Here is a 19,196-nt window from a genome sequence, read left to right as displayed (position 1 = left end):
CCTGTCAAACTCTCTCTCCCCCCTTCCCCCTCCCTCCCCTTTAGGTGCTGTCGGAGGCAGAGCGGACCCCTCTTGCGGAGAGCAGCAGGGCGTTGACCTATGACCTGCTGTGTGCGTTGGCCGACCCTGCCCGAGCGGACACGCGGGGGCTCAGCCAGCTGGCACAAGTGGCCGAGCGCTTCGCCTTCTCCCTGCTCACGCACGCCGCGTGCGGAGAGCCAGGGCAAAGGTCAGTCAGGTGCACCCCCAAATAATTGGCAAGGCATTTTCATACAAGATTTTAGTGACAATATCACATTAATATTAAAAAAAAGATTATGGTAAAAAAAAAAAAAAAAAAAAAAAAGAATCCTTTAAAACCCTGAAAATGTTGTTTGCATTCTGGTGGTAACGATTAATATAGGAATGCAGTGTCGGTTCTAGAAAATGCATCCCAATTTTGGACAGTCGACAGTCATTTGTATGACTATATGTATGGTATCTTATGGTTTTGTCACGCCGTGCGGTGTCTTATGGTTTTGTCACGCCGCGCGGTGTCTTATGGTTTTGTCACGCCGCGCGGTGTCTTATGGTTTTGTCACGCCGTGCGGTGTCTTATGGTTTTCCAGAGGACGCACCATCCTGGACGCGTGTCCCCACCTGTCCATCTCCGCCCTGCACTGGTACCCCACGCAGATCAACGGCCACACCTTCACGGGCCGCAACGCCGACACCCTCCAGCTCCCGGACACCCTGCTGGAGGTCCCGCCTCCTCCCGGCGGCGGCGGCGGTGAGGAGACCCCCGGCGGCCTGCCCGCCTCCGCCTGCCGCCGGCTGCAGCTGACGGAGTTCACCAGCGAACACTGGTTCCTCACCAACGACAGGGCCACCGCCCTCGCTGGGAAGGTGAGGAGGAGACACACTTGACCCATTCTGACCTGAGATCAGATTCTAAAAGATGTCTTCTACATCCTGACAGTTTTACCATTCTGACCTGAGATCAGATTCTAAAAGATGTCTTCTACATCCTGACAGTTTTACCATTCTGACCTGAGATCAGATTCTAAAAGATGTCTTCTACATCCTGACAGTTTTACCATTCTGACCTGAGATCAGATTCTAAAAGATGTCTTCTACATCCTGACAGTTTTACCATTCTGACCTGAGATCAGATTCTAAAAGATGTCTTCTACATCCTGACAGTTTTACCATTCTGACCTGAGATCAGATTCTAAAAGATGTCTTCTACATCCTGACAGTTTTACCATTCTGACCTGAGATCAGATTCTAAAAGATGTCTTCTACATCCTGACAGTTTTACCATTCTGACCTGAGATCAGATTCTAAAAGATGTCTTCTACATCCTGACAGTTTTACCATTCTGACCTGAGATCAGATTCTAAAAGATGTCTTCTACATCCTGACAGTTTTACCATTCTGACCTGAGATCAGATTCTAAAAGATGTCTTCTACATCCTGACAGTTTTCCATTCTGACCTGAGATCAGATTCTAAAAGATGTCTTCTACAAGCTGACAGTTTTACCATTCTGACCTGAGATCAGATTCTAAAAGATGTCTTCTACTTCCTGACAGTTTTCTGAAAAAGCTATATGTTTCTATATGTCAGTCGTTCTTCGACTTTTACAAAGATAGCAGACCTACAAGCTTGTATGAGCTTGTAGGTCTGCTATTTTTTCAATAGCTAAAGCATAGCATGATGCTAACACCAAAAGGGGTTCCCGCCCCAAAATGGGTTAAGGCCTATTGATACTCCACTTTTTGTTGATAAGCAACTCACCTTTTAGGTGATACGAGTCGAGGCCATCATACTGGCGGTAATGTCCTTTAGCATGGACCCCCCTCTCCTCCCTCTGGTTGAGATGCTCAACCGCCATGCCTGAAAAAACCTTCTACGACAAAAAGTCTTCTACATCCTGACAGTTTTCTGAAAAAGCTATGTTTCTATGTCAGTCGTTCTTCGATTTTTCCAAAAATAGCAGACCTACAAGCTCGTAGTTCTGCTATTTTTTCAATATCTAAAGCATAGCATAATGCTATGACACCAAAAGGGGTTCCCGCCCCCAAAATAGGCTTAAAAGATGTGAATCGCCGGTTTCTTTCAAATTTGGCCAATCAGGAGACCACAAGGGGAGGTAAAATGCTGTATATTCTTCAGAGACAACAGGTGGCAGTATTGCTTCAGACTTTCTTATGTCTCTCTCTCTCTCTCTCTCTCTCCCCCACCAGGTGTTCTCTGCCAGTGTGCAGGGCAGGGGCTCCCGCCCCCTCGCAGACGGTAACGAGGTGGTGTATCGCATCCACAGCCGGGGCCCTCGGGTCAAAGCGGGCCGCTCCCTGTGTCTTCTGTGGAACCAGGCTGCAGAGAGGTATGAGTCCTCGCTGGAGGAAACACATGTGCCACAGCATATAGTCGCACTTTCGGTGTGTGTGTGTGTGTGTGTGTGTGTGTGTGTGTGTGTGTGTGTGTGTGTGTGTGTTTCATATTACTGTACATAATGACCCATACTTGATCATAGTATACAGCGTCACACAAAAAGCATCTAAAGTTATATATATATATATAGGCTCCAAGTGGGCGTCCCTGACTAAATGATTGGCAACTCCTGAGGGTATACAAATGGAACCGTGAGTGTCGTGGGGTTTCCATGGTAAATTGAGGGTCCTCGACACCTTTATTTAACCCATTCTGACCTGAGATCAGATTAAAAATAAAAATAAAAGTCTTCTACATCCTGACAGTTTTCAAAAGAGCAGACCTACAAGCTCGTAGCGCGCCACTCGGTGGCGCGCTACGAGCTTGTAGATCTGCTATTTCTCAATAGAAGCAAAAGCATGACATCCAAAGGGGTTCCCCGCCCCAAAATGGGTTAAAGTCGGAGTACAATATATACAGTTGAGGGCCCAAGCCCTCGTTTTCAATGTAGCCGAGGTTATGTATACAATAATAGAGATTCCAAATCCGTTTCTTTCTTTTTATTTTATGTTTTGTTTTGTCGCATTCCTGTGTGAACATCATCTGGACGCGGAACACACACTCGAGGTGGCTGGTTGAAGTCTCAAAGAGTGTTCTATACTTAGGGCCGATTCATGCTCCTATTTTACCGCTGTGTTTCGGCCGCTGTAGTGCCGAAATGATTTCGGCTCGTCAGAAATTTTCAGTAGCACCGAAGAGACGACTTTAGGCCCACATTGTAGGCTCTACAGAGCCGAACCGACTTTTATTCGGCTCTAAAATAGGAACCGGCCCTTAGTCTCCTACTGACAATCAAATTCGCTGCTTTCTTTTCGTTTTAGGGATTTTAGCTGTTTTTTCATATAGGGTGAGGGCATTCGAGCATGGGGATAAATATGTTTTTTTTTTTTTTTTTGCAAAATGTTGATTTGCGATTTGTTTTTAATTTTCTTCTATAGTCCTACTAGACCCCAATAAATTACATATGGCCACAAAAGATCACAGGATCTACTGAATGTGAAGGTAGCCTACTGGGGGGAAGCCACACTGTGTGTCATAGGCTCAATATGTCAGTTTGTCACATTCAGTAGATCCTGTGTAGATCTTTTGCGGAAATTGCGGCCATGTGTAATTTCTTGTGGTCTAGTAGGACTATAGTAAATAATAAAACAAAACAAATCGCTATAACATTTTGTAAAAGAAAATACATATTTAGCCCCCCCCACCTGTGAAAAACAGCTACAATCCCTAAAACAAAAGCAAGCAGCAAATGAAAAGAAATCAACACATCTTTTACTTCCTCTATAATTACAACCTATAAAACATGAACCGTGGTTGAAAAAAACCAAACTAAAGTATTCCTTTAAGCACCGTTGCTTTGGACTGAACCAAAATGATCACAAGGAGCTGATTTTGACGAGACATTTTGAAGTCCAAAGTTCAGCCCGTGACCCCCCCCCCCCCCCTCGGCCTCTCTGTGACTATGTGGCTGGGGTCAAAATGACGTCCTGTTTTTAATGCTGCCATTGGCACGTGCGTGCGTTCGTTCTGTTCTGTTCTTGTGCTGAGCGGATCCCACCCCGCCCTCGTGGAGGAGGAGGAGGAGGAGGACATTCCTCCCGTCTGCTTTTGGCAGGAACAGTCTGTTATACGGAACAAATCTTTGGCAGCTTTTTTAGATTTTTTTTTTTGGGACAGAAACAGCTGCCGCTTGGGGAGGTTTTTACTCCGGATAGCGCAACGTTTTGTGACTTTGCGAGAGGAGATGGGGTGTGTGTGTGTGTGTGTGTGTGTCAGAGAGAGGGAGAAACACAAGGGAATTCAACAGAACATCCAGCAAAGGAAACCATAATGCAATGATGAAACAGATGAACGGATGAGCGGATGAAGTGAAAAGGTGAAAAAGTAACTCAATCAAAGGCAGTGGCAAACAGAAAGCTCTTGAAATACTCCAGTAAAGTAAAAAAAAAAAAAACCCCAAATAAATTGTACTAAAGTGCAGTACTTGAGTAAATGTACTTAGTTACTATATCTTGAACAAAACCCAGCGGGGGGGTTATGACGTTTCCAACTATGTGTGACCTGGTTCACCATTTGGGATCCGTGTCTAATCCTGTTTTGTCGCTTCTTTTTTTTTGTCTGTCCTTTGTCTTTATCTCCTCTCCTCTCCTCTCCTCTCCTCTCCTCTCCTCTCCTCTCCTCTCCTCTCCTCTCCTCTCCTCTCCTCTCCTCTCCTCTCCTCTCCTCTCCTCTCCTCTCCTCTCCTCTCCTCTCCTCTCCTCTCCTCTCCTCTCCTCTCCTCTCCTCTCCTCTCCTCTCCTCTCCTCTCCTCTCCCCTCCCCTCCCCTCCCCTCCCCTCCCCTCCCCTCCCCTCCCCTCCGCTCCTCTCCGCTCCCCTCCCCTCCCCTCCCCTCCCCTCCCCTCCCCTCCTCTCCTCTCCTCTCCCCTCCTCTCCTCTCTCCCTCTCTCCTCCATGTAGTTGGTTATCTGACAGTGAGTACTGCAGAGTTGTGGAGGACAGTGGGAGTTACGTGGAGTGCGCCTGCTCCCACCTCTCCGTCTACACGGCGCACGCCGAGATGGCGTCCCTGGCGTCCTACAACGAGGCGTTCTACGCCTCGGGGTTCATCTGCATCTCAGGTAAACTTAACAACATAACGTTCCATCTCGAAAATCACTTCACTGCCGGAGAGTTTCTGACGACGCTTCTGGAGAATCACCAGGTCGTTAAAATATAGGGCCATTGCTCGCCGATCAACGACACGGAAGCGAAAGCAGACCGACGCGGAGGCTGCCATGATGACACTCCATATAGGCATATTGCATTGGGACTCAATTACCCAGAAGCCCTGAGAAAGCGAGCGTCGGTTTCATCCAAACGTGTGACGTATGTATCACTGTGTCCGCGGAAAACCCTGCATGTCTTCATTTACAATTTTAGCATTTAGCAGACGCTCTTAATCCAGAGCGACTTACATTAAGCAAGTACAAAAAGCATCATACATCACATAAAATCACATATCATGAAACATGCGTAAGCTAAGAACGTAACAGTGGAATATCTATATGATGAAACTATACAACTATACATATATACTATACTATGCTATATACATATGTCCTATGTCTCTCCCCATTTCCTGTCAGCCTACTGTCTGTCCCTCCATAAGAAAATAATGAAATGGGCGAAAGCCACAAAAAAAAACATTAAAAAAAATGAATAAAACAAATACAACACAACTCGTGTAACTCGCTGCTGAGAGGGAAAGAGGTCTTTATCAATGAACCCCCCCATTACATGGTTGAGCTTAAAACTGGTCCAAGCCGGTTTGCGGACGGTTCCGTGAAAGAACTAAAGGTTCCAAGAATCTATAGAACACACCCAGTTCCAGTTATTTCGGTGGGGGAAAAAAGGGGCCACAGAGTCCACTTCCCAGTCATTCTATTTACCCGTGTGTCTGCCTTTTCCCATCCACATTATACCTGGCAACCAAAAAAAAGGGAGATTTTCTGGGGCATCAGCAAACGGCCCATCCTCAATGATCCAGCAGCCATAAAACCCCACACCTCTTAAGCCACCATATTATTTTATTTCCACTCTCAAGTGGACTGAAATTTAGAGGCGTGAACATTGGGAAGATATAACTGCCTCGTCCGTTGGAACTTTTCGTGAGCAAAGTACAACGGAGCTGCCTGGCCTAGTAGTCCTCTTTTTTTTTTGCTCTTGAAATTGGTAGGTTAATGGAAGTCGAACAATAAATCGGGAGTACAGCGGTTGAAAGGGTCACACAATGGAGAAACTCCTGGTAGAATTCGGGGGTGTTGTGGCACAGTGATATAAGGTATTAATCAATTTTCTTTTAATCCCACGATCTTTTGTAACCCATTTTTTCCACAGCTGTAATCCTCTGCGCTAATCTCCCTCTGCCGACCTGGGGGGAGAGCCCCGAACCAAGCTCATGCTTCCTCCTTCTTCATACATCCTGACAGTTTTCATTCTGACCTGAGATCAGCTTCTAAAAAAATGTCTTCATACATCCTGACAGTTTTCATTCTGACCTGAGATCAGATTAAAAAAAAAAAAAAGTCTTCTGTGTCAGGTCGCTCTTCGATTTTTCAAAAATAGCAGATCTACAAGCTCGTAGCGCGCCACTCGGTGGCGCACTACGAGCTTGTAGATCTGCTATTTTTCCAATGCATGAGGAGTGATCTTATCACCCGACGGGGGGGGAGGGGTTCCCCTGTAGGACGTATAGCGTGTTATTCCAACACAATTTACATGAATCTATAAAAATGCGTTTGTTTTGTCGTGTCCTCCATGCAGGCTTCACCTTGGCCGTCGTGTCTCACACGCTGTGTTCCCGCTTCCCCATGTTTGCTGCCAAACTGCTAACGCACATGCTGGTGGGCTGCCTGGGCACCCAGGTACTGTAAAAATACACTCTTTACTGTAAAAAAAAAAACCCCACTCTTCTACTGAACATTACTGTATACCATTACCGCCCCATACCTGCATGGGCACCCAGGTACTGTAAAAAAAACACTCTTTACTGTAAAAAAAAAACCCACTCTTCTACTGAACATTACTGTATACCCATACCACGTGGCTTTGTGGCGCGTGTTGGAAGTGTTGGAATGGCGCATCTGTGCACATGAGCTTTTTGAGACAAATAGCAGCAATCTTATGCAGTCACTTCTGGGAATAAATTTTTTCCCCTCAAACTACTGTTTGATGCACTGACACGCACGCATACACATGCAGATCACACACACACACACACACACACGCGCGCACGTGCACGTGCACGTGCACACACACACACCCTCAGCCTCTTTCGCAGGCACAAAGAGAGCGTCGCTCGATGCTCTTCTGAGAATGTCCGCTCGCGGCGCTGACTATGTGATAATGGGAGCCGCCCGCCCGCACCGAGCCCCCCCCCCTCCCCCCCCCCCTTCGCGGGCCGACGCACGCAACCCTGACAACGCAGCAATGCCCCGCACCACGGCACCATAAAAACGCAGGCTGTCGCCTCCGGGCCGGCCGGTGGGTGAGACAGATATGTGGGGGGGGGGGGGGGGAGGGGGAGGAGGGGGGGGGGGGGCTGTGCGCCCTCCTGGACTCCTGTACGCGCGCGTACAGTGTCGGTGAGTTGGTAATTTTCCACTGGTCCCACCATGTGTCCTTTTGGTTGACAAACACGAGCCCCATACTAAAGACTGGCTGGTTGGCGGGGCTGAAAACACCTGCAGGCTCCTGGCGTTTTATGGCCCCGCACAGACTCGGAGCCCCCCCCCCCCCCCCCCCCCCGCTTGGGAACCCTCTTGAGGGTTCCGGATGGAAAATTCCCAAAGTCGTTCCTCCTCCTCGGCGCTCTGCTTTTTGCCTTTTCGGGGGTGCCTCGTGTGCAGCCTCCGTGCCGCGCTGCGCCGCGCTACGCCGCGCTACGCTGCACGTTAAGTATAGGCCTGCCGTACAGTACCTTTTGCTCCTGGACGCCCTGGAGAGATGTGGTGACGTCGCACGCAGCGTCTCTGCGTGCGACGTGCGTGCGTGCAAGAGTGTGTGTGTTTTATGCAACGTTTCAATCGAGGTCGCTGTTGATCGACAATAGTTAATAGCTTTTTTTAAAATAATTAAATGACTGAGAAGCGTGTTTTAATTTATATATATATATATATATATATATATATACACTGACATGTCATTTTCCATAATCAAATGAATCGCTAAGTTGGATTAACCTGTTGCACCCCTGAGTGTGTCATGTTCTTCAGACTGAATGCCATGGCTTCTATAATTGAAGTAAACAGTATATGTTTCTGGCCATAGTAACATTTAGGTATTTAATTACATTGCACTAATTTAATGTAGTCATATAGCAGACGCTCTTAATCCAGAGCGACTTGCAGTAAGCAAGGGAAACACGGAACACAGTGTGTGTGTGTGTGTGTGTGTGTGTGTGTGTGTGTGTGTGTGTGTGTGTGTGTGTGTGTGTGTGTGTGTGTGTGTGTGTGTGTGCGTGTGTGTGTGCGTGTGTGCGCGTGCGCGTGGCACGGCTCCGAGCTCAAACCCAGATGAAGGGTTCGTTAAGGTCAGCATCTTTGTTTTGGGGTTAGTAGGCCAAGAGAGGTAAACAGACTCTGGGCTATATTTAAACCATGCAGGTCACATCATATGGGATTCTAACGCTGAACCTAGCTCTGTAATCATATACACTGTATATGATTACAGAGCTAGGTTCAGCGTTAGAATCTGTATATTATACAGTGACACACACACACACACACACACACACACACACACACACACACACACACACACACACACACACACACACACACACACCTTTTCAGTCCTTTAGGTTCACTTGTTCTTTTTACATGAGTTGGGCGTATTCTTCGAGAGCCTGTGTAAACCCATTCTGGCAGCCTGCTTGTATAGCATGCGGCTCGTTAGTCAATAGACCTTCAATCCATACAATACCTCCTGGGTTCAAATCCTGCTTATGCCACTGTTTTTGTGCCGCAAACCGCAAACTACTTTCTTTCGCCGATGAAGTGTTGGACTTCTGCCCGTCTGTCCGTCCGTCCGTCCGTCCGTCCGTCCGTCCGTCCGTCCGTCCGTCCGTCCGTCCGTCCGTCCGTCCGTCCGTCCGTCCGTCCGTCCGTCCGTCCGTCTCTGTCTGTCTGTCTGTCTGTCTGTCTGTCTGTCTGTCTGTCTGTCTGTCTCTGTCTGTCTGTCTGTCTGTCTGTCTGTCTGTCTGTCTGTCTGTCTGTCTGTCTGTCTGTCTGTCTCTGTCTGTCTGTCTGTCTCTGTCTGTCTGTCTGTCTGTCTGTCTGTCTCTGTCTGTCTGTCTGTCTGTCTGTCTGTCTGTCTGTCTGTCTCTGTCTCCTCTGCTGTCTTCCTTCCCACTCTTAGGTCCTTGCCTTTCCATGCTTCCTTCTGTACTTCCCTGTCTCCTTCCTGTGTGCCTGTTCTCCAGGCAGGGTGTGTGTCAGATATAGATGTTATATTTAGTTATTAAATCCAACCCCCCCCCCCAGCGGGTTCTCAAACTTTTAAAGGTCAAGGATTGATGTCATTGTTGTTTTGCGCCATGGATAGCCCCCCCCCCCCCCCTCCCAAGGTTACACCTGTGTTGTTCATATCCGCGCGAAATAATATAGTCTCTATAATCGAGTCCATTATAACAAGTGTTATCAATCTTGTGTGTGTGTGTGTGTGTGTGTGTGTGTGTGTGTGTGTGTGTGCGCGCGCGCGCACGCTCATCTACGCACACACGACGGAGCCCCTGAGTCTAATCGGGGATGACCTTCAAAAGGTGTCAAGACAGACCCAGAGAACCTCCGATGCAGACATAAAACTGATGAGACGTATACTGTAGTAGAAATGCCTAAACCTTTAGTGTCTTTAATGAAGTCACATAACTGAGGTGAGCTACGAAACGTTCGCAGGCCCAAGGACATTGGCGTTGAGCGGATGAAGATTGGACCTATCTTCATTCATTCAAACGTGGTTTTCTTCTAGCATGCACCAAAGATGGTGGATTCAGAAAGATACGCCCTACCAATTTTGCACTAAATGGTACACAAAATGGCGTACTTCTCAGAAGACAGAACGGCATTTTAACCCATTTTGGGGCGGGGAACCCCTTTTGGTGTTAGCATTATAGCTATTGAAAAATAGCAGATCTACAAGCTCTTAGCGCGCCACCGAGTGGCGCGCTAAGAGCTTGTAGGTCTGCTATTTTTGAAAAAATCGTTAAAATGTGCCTCAAATCTTTCCGAAAATTGTCATGATTTGGAAAACGTTTTATTTTTTTAATTTCGACGTCGGGGCCTAAACGGGTTTAAATAGTGAAAATAGCCAATCTATAAGCTCACAATGTGCACAATGCTTAAAAAAACCCAGAAATGTATTGATGCAAGGTTTATGAATGACGGAGATGACACAAAGGAATAGACGGGGTCATGAGCAGGCCCCATATACCCAAACCACTGTGTTGACACTCGCCAGCTGTTTGCAATGACTGTGGATTACAAAACGAGCGTGCTATTATCCAAACGGGCAACAAGGAGTGCACGAGGATGCGCTCGAGGGTGAAGTGGAGTCTGCAGAGTTTCCAATCTGAGACTGTAACGACATTTATCATTTATTGTCCTTGCATCATTGCGTCTGTCATTGCATCTGCTGGGTATTTGTACTGCCTCGTTACCACTGACCCCACACACCTTGTGTGTGCACCATTCCATGTGCCATACCGTATATGTGTGTGTACCGTGCACCTTATGTTGGGCGTGAAACCTTCAGAAAAATCGTATTCATTGTTTTCCGTGAATGAACGCTTCGCCATACTAGCCCATTTTGGGGGCGGGAACCCCTTTTGGTGTTGGCAATTATGTTATGCTTTAGCTATTGAAAAATAGCAGATCTACAAGTTCATAGCGCGCCACCGCGCTACGAGCTTCTATGTCAGTCGAAGAACGACTGACATATAGAAACACGGCTTTTTCAGAAAACTGTCAGGATGTAATAGAAGACATTTTTAGAATCTGATCTCAGGTCAGAATGGGTGGACCTGCATGAGTGAGTAGTGACCATAGGAGATGTACAGGACTGGCTGTATACATCCGGCTGAGACTACCTGTACGTATTGGGTACTCTGTCCGTCTGTGTGTTGGGCGTAAAACGGCACACACATCCCCTGGAGGCCAGAGCAGAGCCCAAATGTTTCACAGTGGGGCCCGTTATGACCACACCATTCCCTGGAGGCTGTTTTCTTGGGTGCAGTACTATAGTTTAGTCGGTTTTTGGTTTAGACTATAGTCGTTGGTTAGACCAGTCATTAGTCCCTATACAACTACAACCTATCTCAAACCCTCTGTCCCATTTTTCATAATTATTTCATATCGTGATTGTGGCTATAATAAGATCTATAATGGGGTTTTTTTTTGCTGCGGGAATGGCTCGTTTTGATCAAAACCGATTGCCGTGAAACCCGGCACTCGCATTCCCACCTGGTTGAGGAAGAAATGACGCCCATTTCACATTGGCCCGGCCCGATGTATAGCGCCACCAGCAGGCCGACTTTTGCGAAACAAGCGCACACGTGTGTGTGTGTGTGTGTGTGTGTGTGTGTGTGTGTGTGTGTGTGTGTGTGCCTGTCTGTCACATCTGCGGCCCATGCCGTCGCTTCCCCTCAGCAAGACAACTCAAGATTGTCTGTGGAGTGGAAATTTACCCAGTACTGTGCGTGCGTGTGTGTGTGTGTGTGTGTGTGTTTGTGTGTGTGTGTGTGTGTGTGTGTGTGTGCGTGTGTGTGTGCGTGCGTGTATGTGTACAGAATGTGTGTGTGAGTGTGTATCGCCCACATTATAGGGCTCTTCACACAGGCGGCAATAACGCATATCTTCCCTGGCCAATCAGACGACAAACGGCATAAACAAATAAATAAATCGCTCGTGCGGCTTTCAGAGGTTTATAGGATGCACATTTTATTTTTGTGCTCATTCAGAATGCAGGGCAGTTTGTTCTTGTAAACCCAGTCCTTATATGGGGCGGCCGCGTTGATATCACAACATAAGAGTGTTTGGGGAAACATCTTATCTCCGTATTTCTAACTGTTGTAGTGTCTTGTCATAAAAGAATGGCCCTATACTTGAACATAATACTACAGTGTGTCGCACATAAAAGCATCACATTTGACTCCATATCTATTCTGTGCATTTGACGGAGGCTCCCCCGAAAGGCCCCTTCTTCTGTTGTCCGACTCTGACACCGGTGCATGTTGACAATCTCCCGTGGGGGAAAAAACTCACATTTGAGTTGACCCATTCTGACCTGAGATCAGATTCATATGAGGTTTCCACTGGGACACACACTGGTCTGATTAACCCATTCTGACCTGAGTGACCTGACCTGATCAGATTCTAAAAAATGTCAGTCGTTCTTCGATTTTTCAAAAATAGCAGACCTACAAGCTCGTAGCGCGCCACTCGGTGGCGCGCTATGAGCTTGTAGGTCTGCTGTTTTTAAATAGCTAAAGCATAACATGATGCTAACACCAAAACGGGTTCGCGGTCAGAATGGGTTAACTATACTACCTAAGAAAAGGCATAAATATGTTCAAGTATTTGCAAAAATATACGCGTATTTAAAAACAAATTGCAGATCTACAATCTCATGGGCTTGTATACGTACATCTGGTATTTTTTTTCTAATTATATCCAAAGTATAATATAAAGCAATGGTTAAAGTGATTCCACTTTAAATGGGTTAAAAGGAGTCTTTCTGTGTTGTGTAACCACGTTGGCGGGAATTCCAGCCAGTCATTCAAAGTCAAGACGTCAGTGCACATTCCAGTCCAATTACAGCACATGTGGACCCATAAGAATCTGAATTGCATAAGACGGAATAACCCAGGGGAAACGTTTTAGCTCGAGACCAAAAAGAAATATTCAGACGTTTGTCCAGGACCCAAACTATAGTGAAAATATCAGATCGGCTATTTTCACTATACTTCTAAAATATTAGTTTTCTAATTTTATGGAATTTCTTACATTTTCCTTTAACTTACTGGAGGAGAAAAATCATTGATTTTTGTTTTTAATTGAATGTCATTTTTTTGGGGGAAAATATTTGGAAATAATAATAATTAAAAACCAAAATGTGGGAAACCAAAAATAAAAGGACCCATTATAAACATTTTTTCTGCGACCCACATGGGTCTTTATTTAAACCCACTGTTAGTGGGTTTAACTTAAAATGTCTTCCATATCCTGACAGTTTTCTGAAAAAGCTATGCTTCTGTGTCGTTCGATTTTTCAAAAATAGCAGAGCTACAAGCTCGTATGAGCTTGTAGATCTGCTATTTGTCAATAGCTAAAGCACAACATAATGCTAACACCAAACCCAGCCCCAAAATGTTAAAGACGTAATACAAGCTAGTCGATCCATAATCGGACAGAGGGTGACCCCGGCCGGCTATACCTTCTGTGACCTCTAGCTGCTGCTTTTAATTAAAGTCAGATCACAGCCTCGTCCGTCCGTCCGTCTGTCCGTGACAAACCACACACTGCCTGGGACGTTGTGTTGGCTCTGGATGCGATTGTTGGAGATTAGGTAGAATCGGTTCATGCTCTGTCAAAACATGGTGTCTGATTGCATGTAATTACATTGGGTAATATGCTAGTAGGGATTGTTATTGGTACAGTAGTAGACGTGTGTGTGTGTGTGTGTGTGTGTGTGTGTGTGTGTGTGTGTGTGTGTGTGTGTGTGTGCGTGTGCGTGTGTGCGTGCGTGTGTGTGTGAGACGGTGGTGACTAAGAATGTGTACTCAAGTATGCCTACTGTATGCCTACTTAACTCATTCACTTGGACAGATTCCACGGAAATGGCTTTATCTTTTGTATACAAATTTAGCTTGAATAATGAAAATGTGAATGTTATATCATTCCATATCATAAGTGAACAATGATGTTTTTTTATGAGCAATTTGAAGAGAAATTGAGGTTACATTAATTGCATATAGATTAGTCATTTATGAGTGGCCCCGGTTTAACAAAAAAAAAAGAGAAATTAAATGATAAACAATAAAAAATATTAATAATCAGTTATGGGAATTGAGTGCCAGCAACTTCATAACAAGTCCTCTCATTCAAAATAAATAGTTAAAAAAAAAAACACCTCGACCCTATATGCTTAGTTTTCTGCTTTAGTTTTGTATAGCTTGTAGATCTGCTATTTTCAAAAGATTCTTTATACATTTGAAATTTCTGCATAATTAGTATTTTTACTTTTGGTACTCCAAGTACATTTTTTGGTTGCCAAGTTGCCAACTGCCAAATACTTTTGTACTTTTACCAAGTATACATTTTTAATTCTGGACTTACAGTATACAGAGTATTTCTACACTGCAGTGTTGATACTATAGCAAAATATGTGAGTATTTTGTCCACCACTGGTACTATGGCTGTTACCTGTAGGTCACTGGAGGGGGAGGGGCAATGCTCTGTCCATCGCCATCGTCCCAAATATGACGGTATTGCTCCAAAACACAAGTGTATATATGCATTTGTGTGCGCGCCTGTGCCGTGTGTGTGTGTGTGCGTGTGCCGTGTGTGCGTGCGTGTGCCGTGTGTGCGTGCGTGTGCCGTGTGTGCGTGCGTGCGCGCCTGCGCTGCACATGTGCGTGCATGTGCACCCTGGTGTGGGAAAGGAAAATGTTCCATTCGTCTCTATCGGAGCACATTTGATTTCTCCTCCATTGTGACGGCGCGGCGCTTTGCCTATATGCATGTTCCCACGCGCGCAGCGGCGTGTTTAGCAGAGGCTCGCCCCCCCCGCTGGTGCCTTAATTGGCCGGGGTTTTCATCCTATAGCGTTCTGGGTGGTGTTTAGGTTTAAGACTCTATATGGGCTGTATTTTGCGTGTCTTAAGTACCAGGTCTTATTCCCTAACTTGAGTAAACTAAAGACCTGGAGGCGTGGACAATGCCATTTGTCTATTCTGAGTGGCCAAGGAGCATTGATCACGCCTCCAGGTCTTTAGTTTACTCAAGTTAGGGAATAAGACCTGGTACTTAAGACACGCAAAATACAGCCCTATAGCTCTCTGGTTATAGAGAGCGGATTTCCTGACAGCACTGGGACGTGCTCCAGCAAAAAAAAACAAAAAAAAACCCACACACACACACACACTCACAGTGCATGTAGTGTATATATATATATACACACACTCATGCAGGCGCCCACATGAACGCGTGTGTGTGTGTGTGTGTGTGTGTGTGTGTGTGTGTGTGTGTGTGTGTGTGTGTGTGTGTGTGTGTGTGTGTGTGTGTGTGTGTGTGTGTGTGTGTGTGTGTGTGTATGTGTGCGCGCGGGCACACACACATACATACCGTACAAAAACACATGCGCAGACAGGCACTCATGTTCTCTCTCTCTCTCTCTCTCTCTCTCTCTCTCTCTCTCTCTCTCTCTCTCTCTCTCTTTCTCTCACTCACTCAATCTCACACACACACACACACACACACACACACACACACACACACACAGACTCATATTTTACTTTCTCTAATAACCTAAGACATGAACCTTGGTTGAAAAAGCTAAAGTTCTCCTTTAAGTGTTTAATGTATACTTTTTGTAATACTAATCAAAGTAACTGTAGTGTAGTATAGAAGTCAACGTTTTGGAAATTGGAAATACTCAAGTGATGTACAAATTCCTCAAAATTGTACTTAAGTGCAGTACTTAAGTAAATGTACTTGTAGTTACTTTCCAAATGTCCAGCACTGCCATTGTTCCAAGTACAATGGCCTCTGTACAGTGCCCAGGCTTTAATTTAGCCTCTGTATAGCATCAGTGCCCAGGCTTTAATTTAGCCTCTGTTTAGCATCAGTGCCCAGGCTTTAATTTAGCCTCTGTTTAGCCTCAGTGCCCAGGCTTTAATTTAGCCTCTGTTTAGCCTCAGTGCCCGGGCTTTAATTTAGCCTCTGTTTAGCATCAGTACCCAGGCTTTAATTTAGCCTCTGTTTAGCCTCAGTGCCCAGGCTTTAATTTAGCCTCTGTTTAGCCTCAGTGCCCAGGCTTTAATTTAGCCTCTGTTTAGCATCAGTACCCAGGCTTTAATTTAGCCTCTGTTTAGCCTCAGTGCCCAGGCTTTAATTTAGCCTCTGTTTAGCATCAGTGCCCAGGCTTTAATTTAGCCTCTGTTTAGCCTCAGTGCCCAGGCTTTAATTTAGCCTCTGTTTAGCCTCAGTGCCCAGGCTTTAATTTAGCCTCTGTTTAGCCTCAGTGCCCAGGCTTTAATTTAGCCTCTGTATAGCATCAGTGCCCAGGCTTTAATTTAGCCTCTGTATAGCATCAGTGCCCAGGCTTTAATTTAGCCTCTGTATAGCATCAGTGCCCAGGCTTTAATTTAGCCTCTGTTTAGCATCAGTACCCAGGCTTTAATTTAGCCTCTGTTTAGCATCAGTACCCAGGCTTTAATTTAGCCTCTGTATAGCATCAGTACCCAGGCTTTAATCAGTACCCAGGCTTTAATTTAGCCTCTGTATAGCATCAGTGCCCAGGCTTTAATTTAGCCTCTGTATAGCATCAGTGCCCAGGCTTTAATTTAGCCTCTGTATAGCATCAGTACCCAGGCTTTAATTTAGCCTCTGTATAGCATCAGTACCCAGGCTTTAATCAGTACCCAGGCTTTAATTTAGCCTCTGTATAGCATCAGTGCCCAGGCTTTAATTTAGCCTCTGTTTAGCAATGTGTGCATGACTGGATGCAACCGCATGCCCTCTTTCTTCCACTTGTTGCACAGCCGTCTGGCTGACACGGCATGGGCTTTTATTAGAACTAGAAGGATGTGACCGCAGCACTTCTCTCTCAGCAGAGAGAGAGAGAGAGAGAGAGAGAGAGAGGTCCTTTCCTCAGGAAGTTTATTCTGGTCATGACCAATCACTCATTACATCAACAAACTGTGTGTGTGCGTGTGCGTGTGCGGACAGTGGAGACATGGGGAGGCTCACTGGGGAGGCTCACCTTACACGATGGGTGGCCGGTCGGACACCTCTCTCTCTCTCTCTCTCTCTCTCTCTCTCTCTCTCTCTGAATGCTCTCCTGATGCGTCTGACACACACCCTCTCTGTTCCCTCCACTCGTCCTCCAGAGAGATGACCCATACGATATATACCATACGTCGCTTATACTATACTGTCGGGGCAGAAACGTCGTATCTCCAAATTCTTTCATTTTGTTACGTCGTGACTTCTTGTCTTTGATATACTCAAATTATAGTACGTTGCATAATATTACGATATCGTTATGGTTATACGCGATATGGGGGTTAAGTTCAGTCGCCGTTCTTTGATATTCCTGGCACTTTGTGTTCCTTTTTTTCCCCCCCCATTTGCTCTAGTTTTGATCTGTCTTCTAAATCTTAACAGTTTTCTATATTAGTGATTCTCAAACTCTTTCATGTCAAGGACCCACCCAAATAATTAAATGTCTTTGGCCCCATCTGAAAATATTTTATTTTGGGGACCCCCAGAAGCATGAAGAGATGAGTTCAAAACGTTTGCTGTGAACCGAATAGTATTATTCAAAGATCTGCGCACATTTTCACAATGTTTCAAAAATAGCAGATCTATACAAGCTCATATGCCGCACTCGGTGCCGCACTACCTCAAACCTCGATCCCTTAGGTCTCCATGTATGGAGCTGACCGGTTGATCCTTCCCCATCCATCCTTCCTCTTCGATGTCTCCCTTTTGACTGATACCTGACTGTCCATTTAAACTCTAGACGGGCCTGCCCTAAAGTTATCAGTGCAGCTCCACCGGCGAAAACTATAAAGAGTCCTCAACAGGCCTTCCATATGCTGATCTGACCTCATCAAACCCTGTACACTCTTACTGGTAATACTTTTTGTTGTTGTATATAAATGTTTTTTTTTTACGAGTAATTGACGAAACACACGCCCCTCACATAATTTATCAGGACAATGTCAGTCGTCACCAAATAGTTTGAGAACCACTGATTTAGAAGCTGTTTGTTGAATCTTAAATCTTTTCAGGAATGATTGATCTCTCTGTCTCTGGTTGAACATTACATCCTGCGTGAGTCATCCGTATCGATGCATGCAGTCCTCCCCTATATAGCTCTGATTACATCTCTGCCTGATTTCCTCCCACGTTTCACTTTTTTTTTTTTATGAATTCCTATTATAATAGATGGGAAATTAGATAGGTGGTTGACTTCCATACTGGAAGTTAAGCATATAGACATCCTCCCAACAGCGATAATGTGGGTAAATGACGTAAATGTCTCCATTCATTGTCAATGGGAATTTAGTGTTTGTGTCGGACAGTTTTTTTGGACAGACACCAAAAGCAAATATGAGGTCCTCATTTTTATACTCTGTCTCAGTGTCATCATCGCAGCAAATATTATATTACATTTTTCTATGCAAGAACAATGGCTTCTATATTTCAGCATGCTAACTTTCCAGGAATTTAACCCATTCAGGCCTGAAGTCTAAATAAAAAATAAAAAAAAGGTTTTCTAAATCATGACAATTTTCGGAAAGATTTCAAGCACAATTTAACGATTTTTCAAAAATAGAAGACGTACAAGCTCGTAGCGCGCCACTCGGTGGCCCCCTATGAGCTTGTAGATCTGCTATTTTTCAATAGTACAGTACAGTACAGTGCAGTACTTCCCCCAGCTGGTGGTGGGCTACATTGACACAAAGTTCAAGCACCCTGCTCAAGTTCACGACCTCTGTATGTACTCAGTACGCGTTGACTGCGTTCCCCCACACGGCTGTGTGTGCATGTTAAGCTGTGAATTTAACCACCTGCCTCCCGGCCACTGGTTCTCTATGTCTGAAGTCTACTGTCAGACTGGTAGCGTGTTGAAGCTAAGTCTACTGTCAGACTGGTAGCGTGTTGAACCTGAAGTCTACTGTCAGACTGGTAGCGTGTTGAACCTGAAGGCTACTGTCAGACTGGTAGCTTGTTGAACCTGAAGTCTCCTGTCAGACTGGTAGCGTGTTGAACCTGAAGGCTACTGTCAGACTGGTAGCTTGTTGAACCTGAAGTCTCCTGTCAGACTGGTAGCGTGTTGAACCTGAAGTCTCCTGTCAGACTGGTAGCGTGTTGAACCTGAAGTCTACTGTCAGACTGGTAGCGTGTTGAACCTAAGTCTACACGTTGTGTGGTGAAACTGTGGCCCATACGTCAGCA

At 45.5% G+C, this 19,196-nt stretch overlaps 1 protein-coding gene across 1 annotated transcript in view; it reads left to right on the top strand.

Moving 5' to 3' along the window:
* The window catches only part of adgrv1 (adhesion G protein-coupled receptor V1), a 306,098-nt gene that overhangs the window by 191,728 nt on the left and 95,174 nt on the right, over positions 1–19,196 (top strand). Inside the window, 5 exon segments of the mRNA XM_080765672.1 lie at positions 45–229; positions 609–885; positions 2,228–2,367; positions 4,933–5,093; positions 6,778–6,878. Of these exon segments, the coding sequence (XP_080621798.1) occupies positions 45–229; positions 609–885; positions 2,228–2,367; positions 4,933–5,093; positions 6,778–6,878 (864 nt within the window).

Source organism: Protomyctophum bolini (genome assembly GCF_963924005.1).
Source record: "Protomyctophum bolini genome assembly, chromosome: 6".
NCBI classification, from domain to species: domain Eukaryota; kingdom Metazoa; phylum Chordata; class Actinopteri; order Myctophiformes; family Myctophidae; genus Protomyctophum; species Protomyctophum bolini.
Note: the sequence above shows the minus strand (reverse complement) of the source record. Positions and strands in the feature narration are given on the sequence as shown.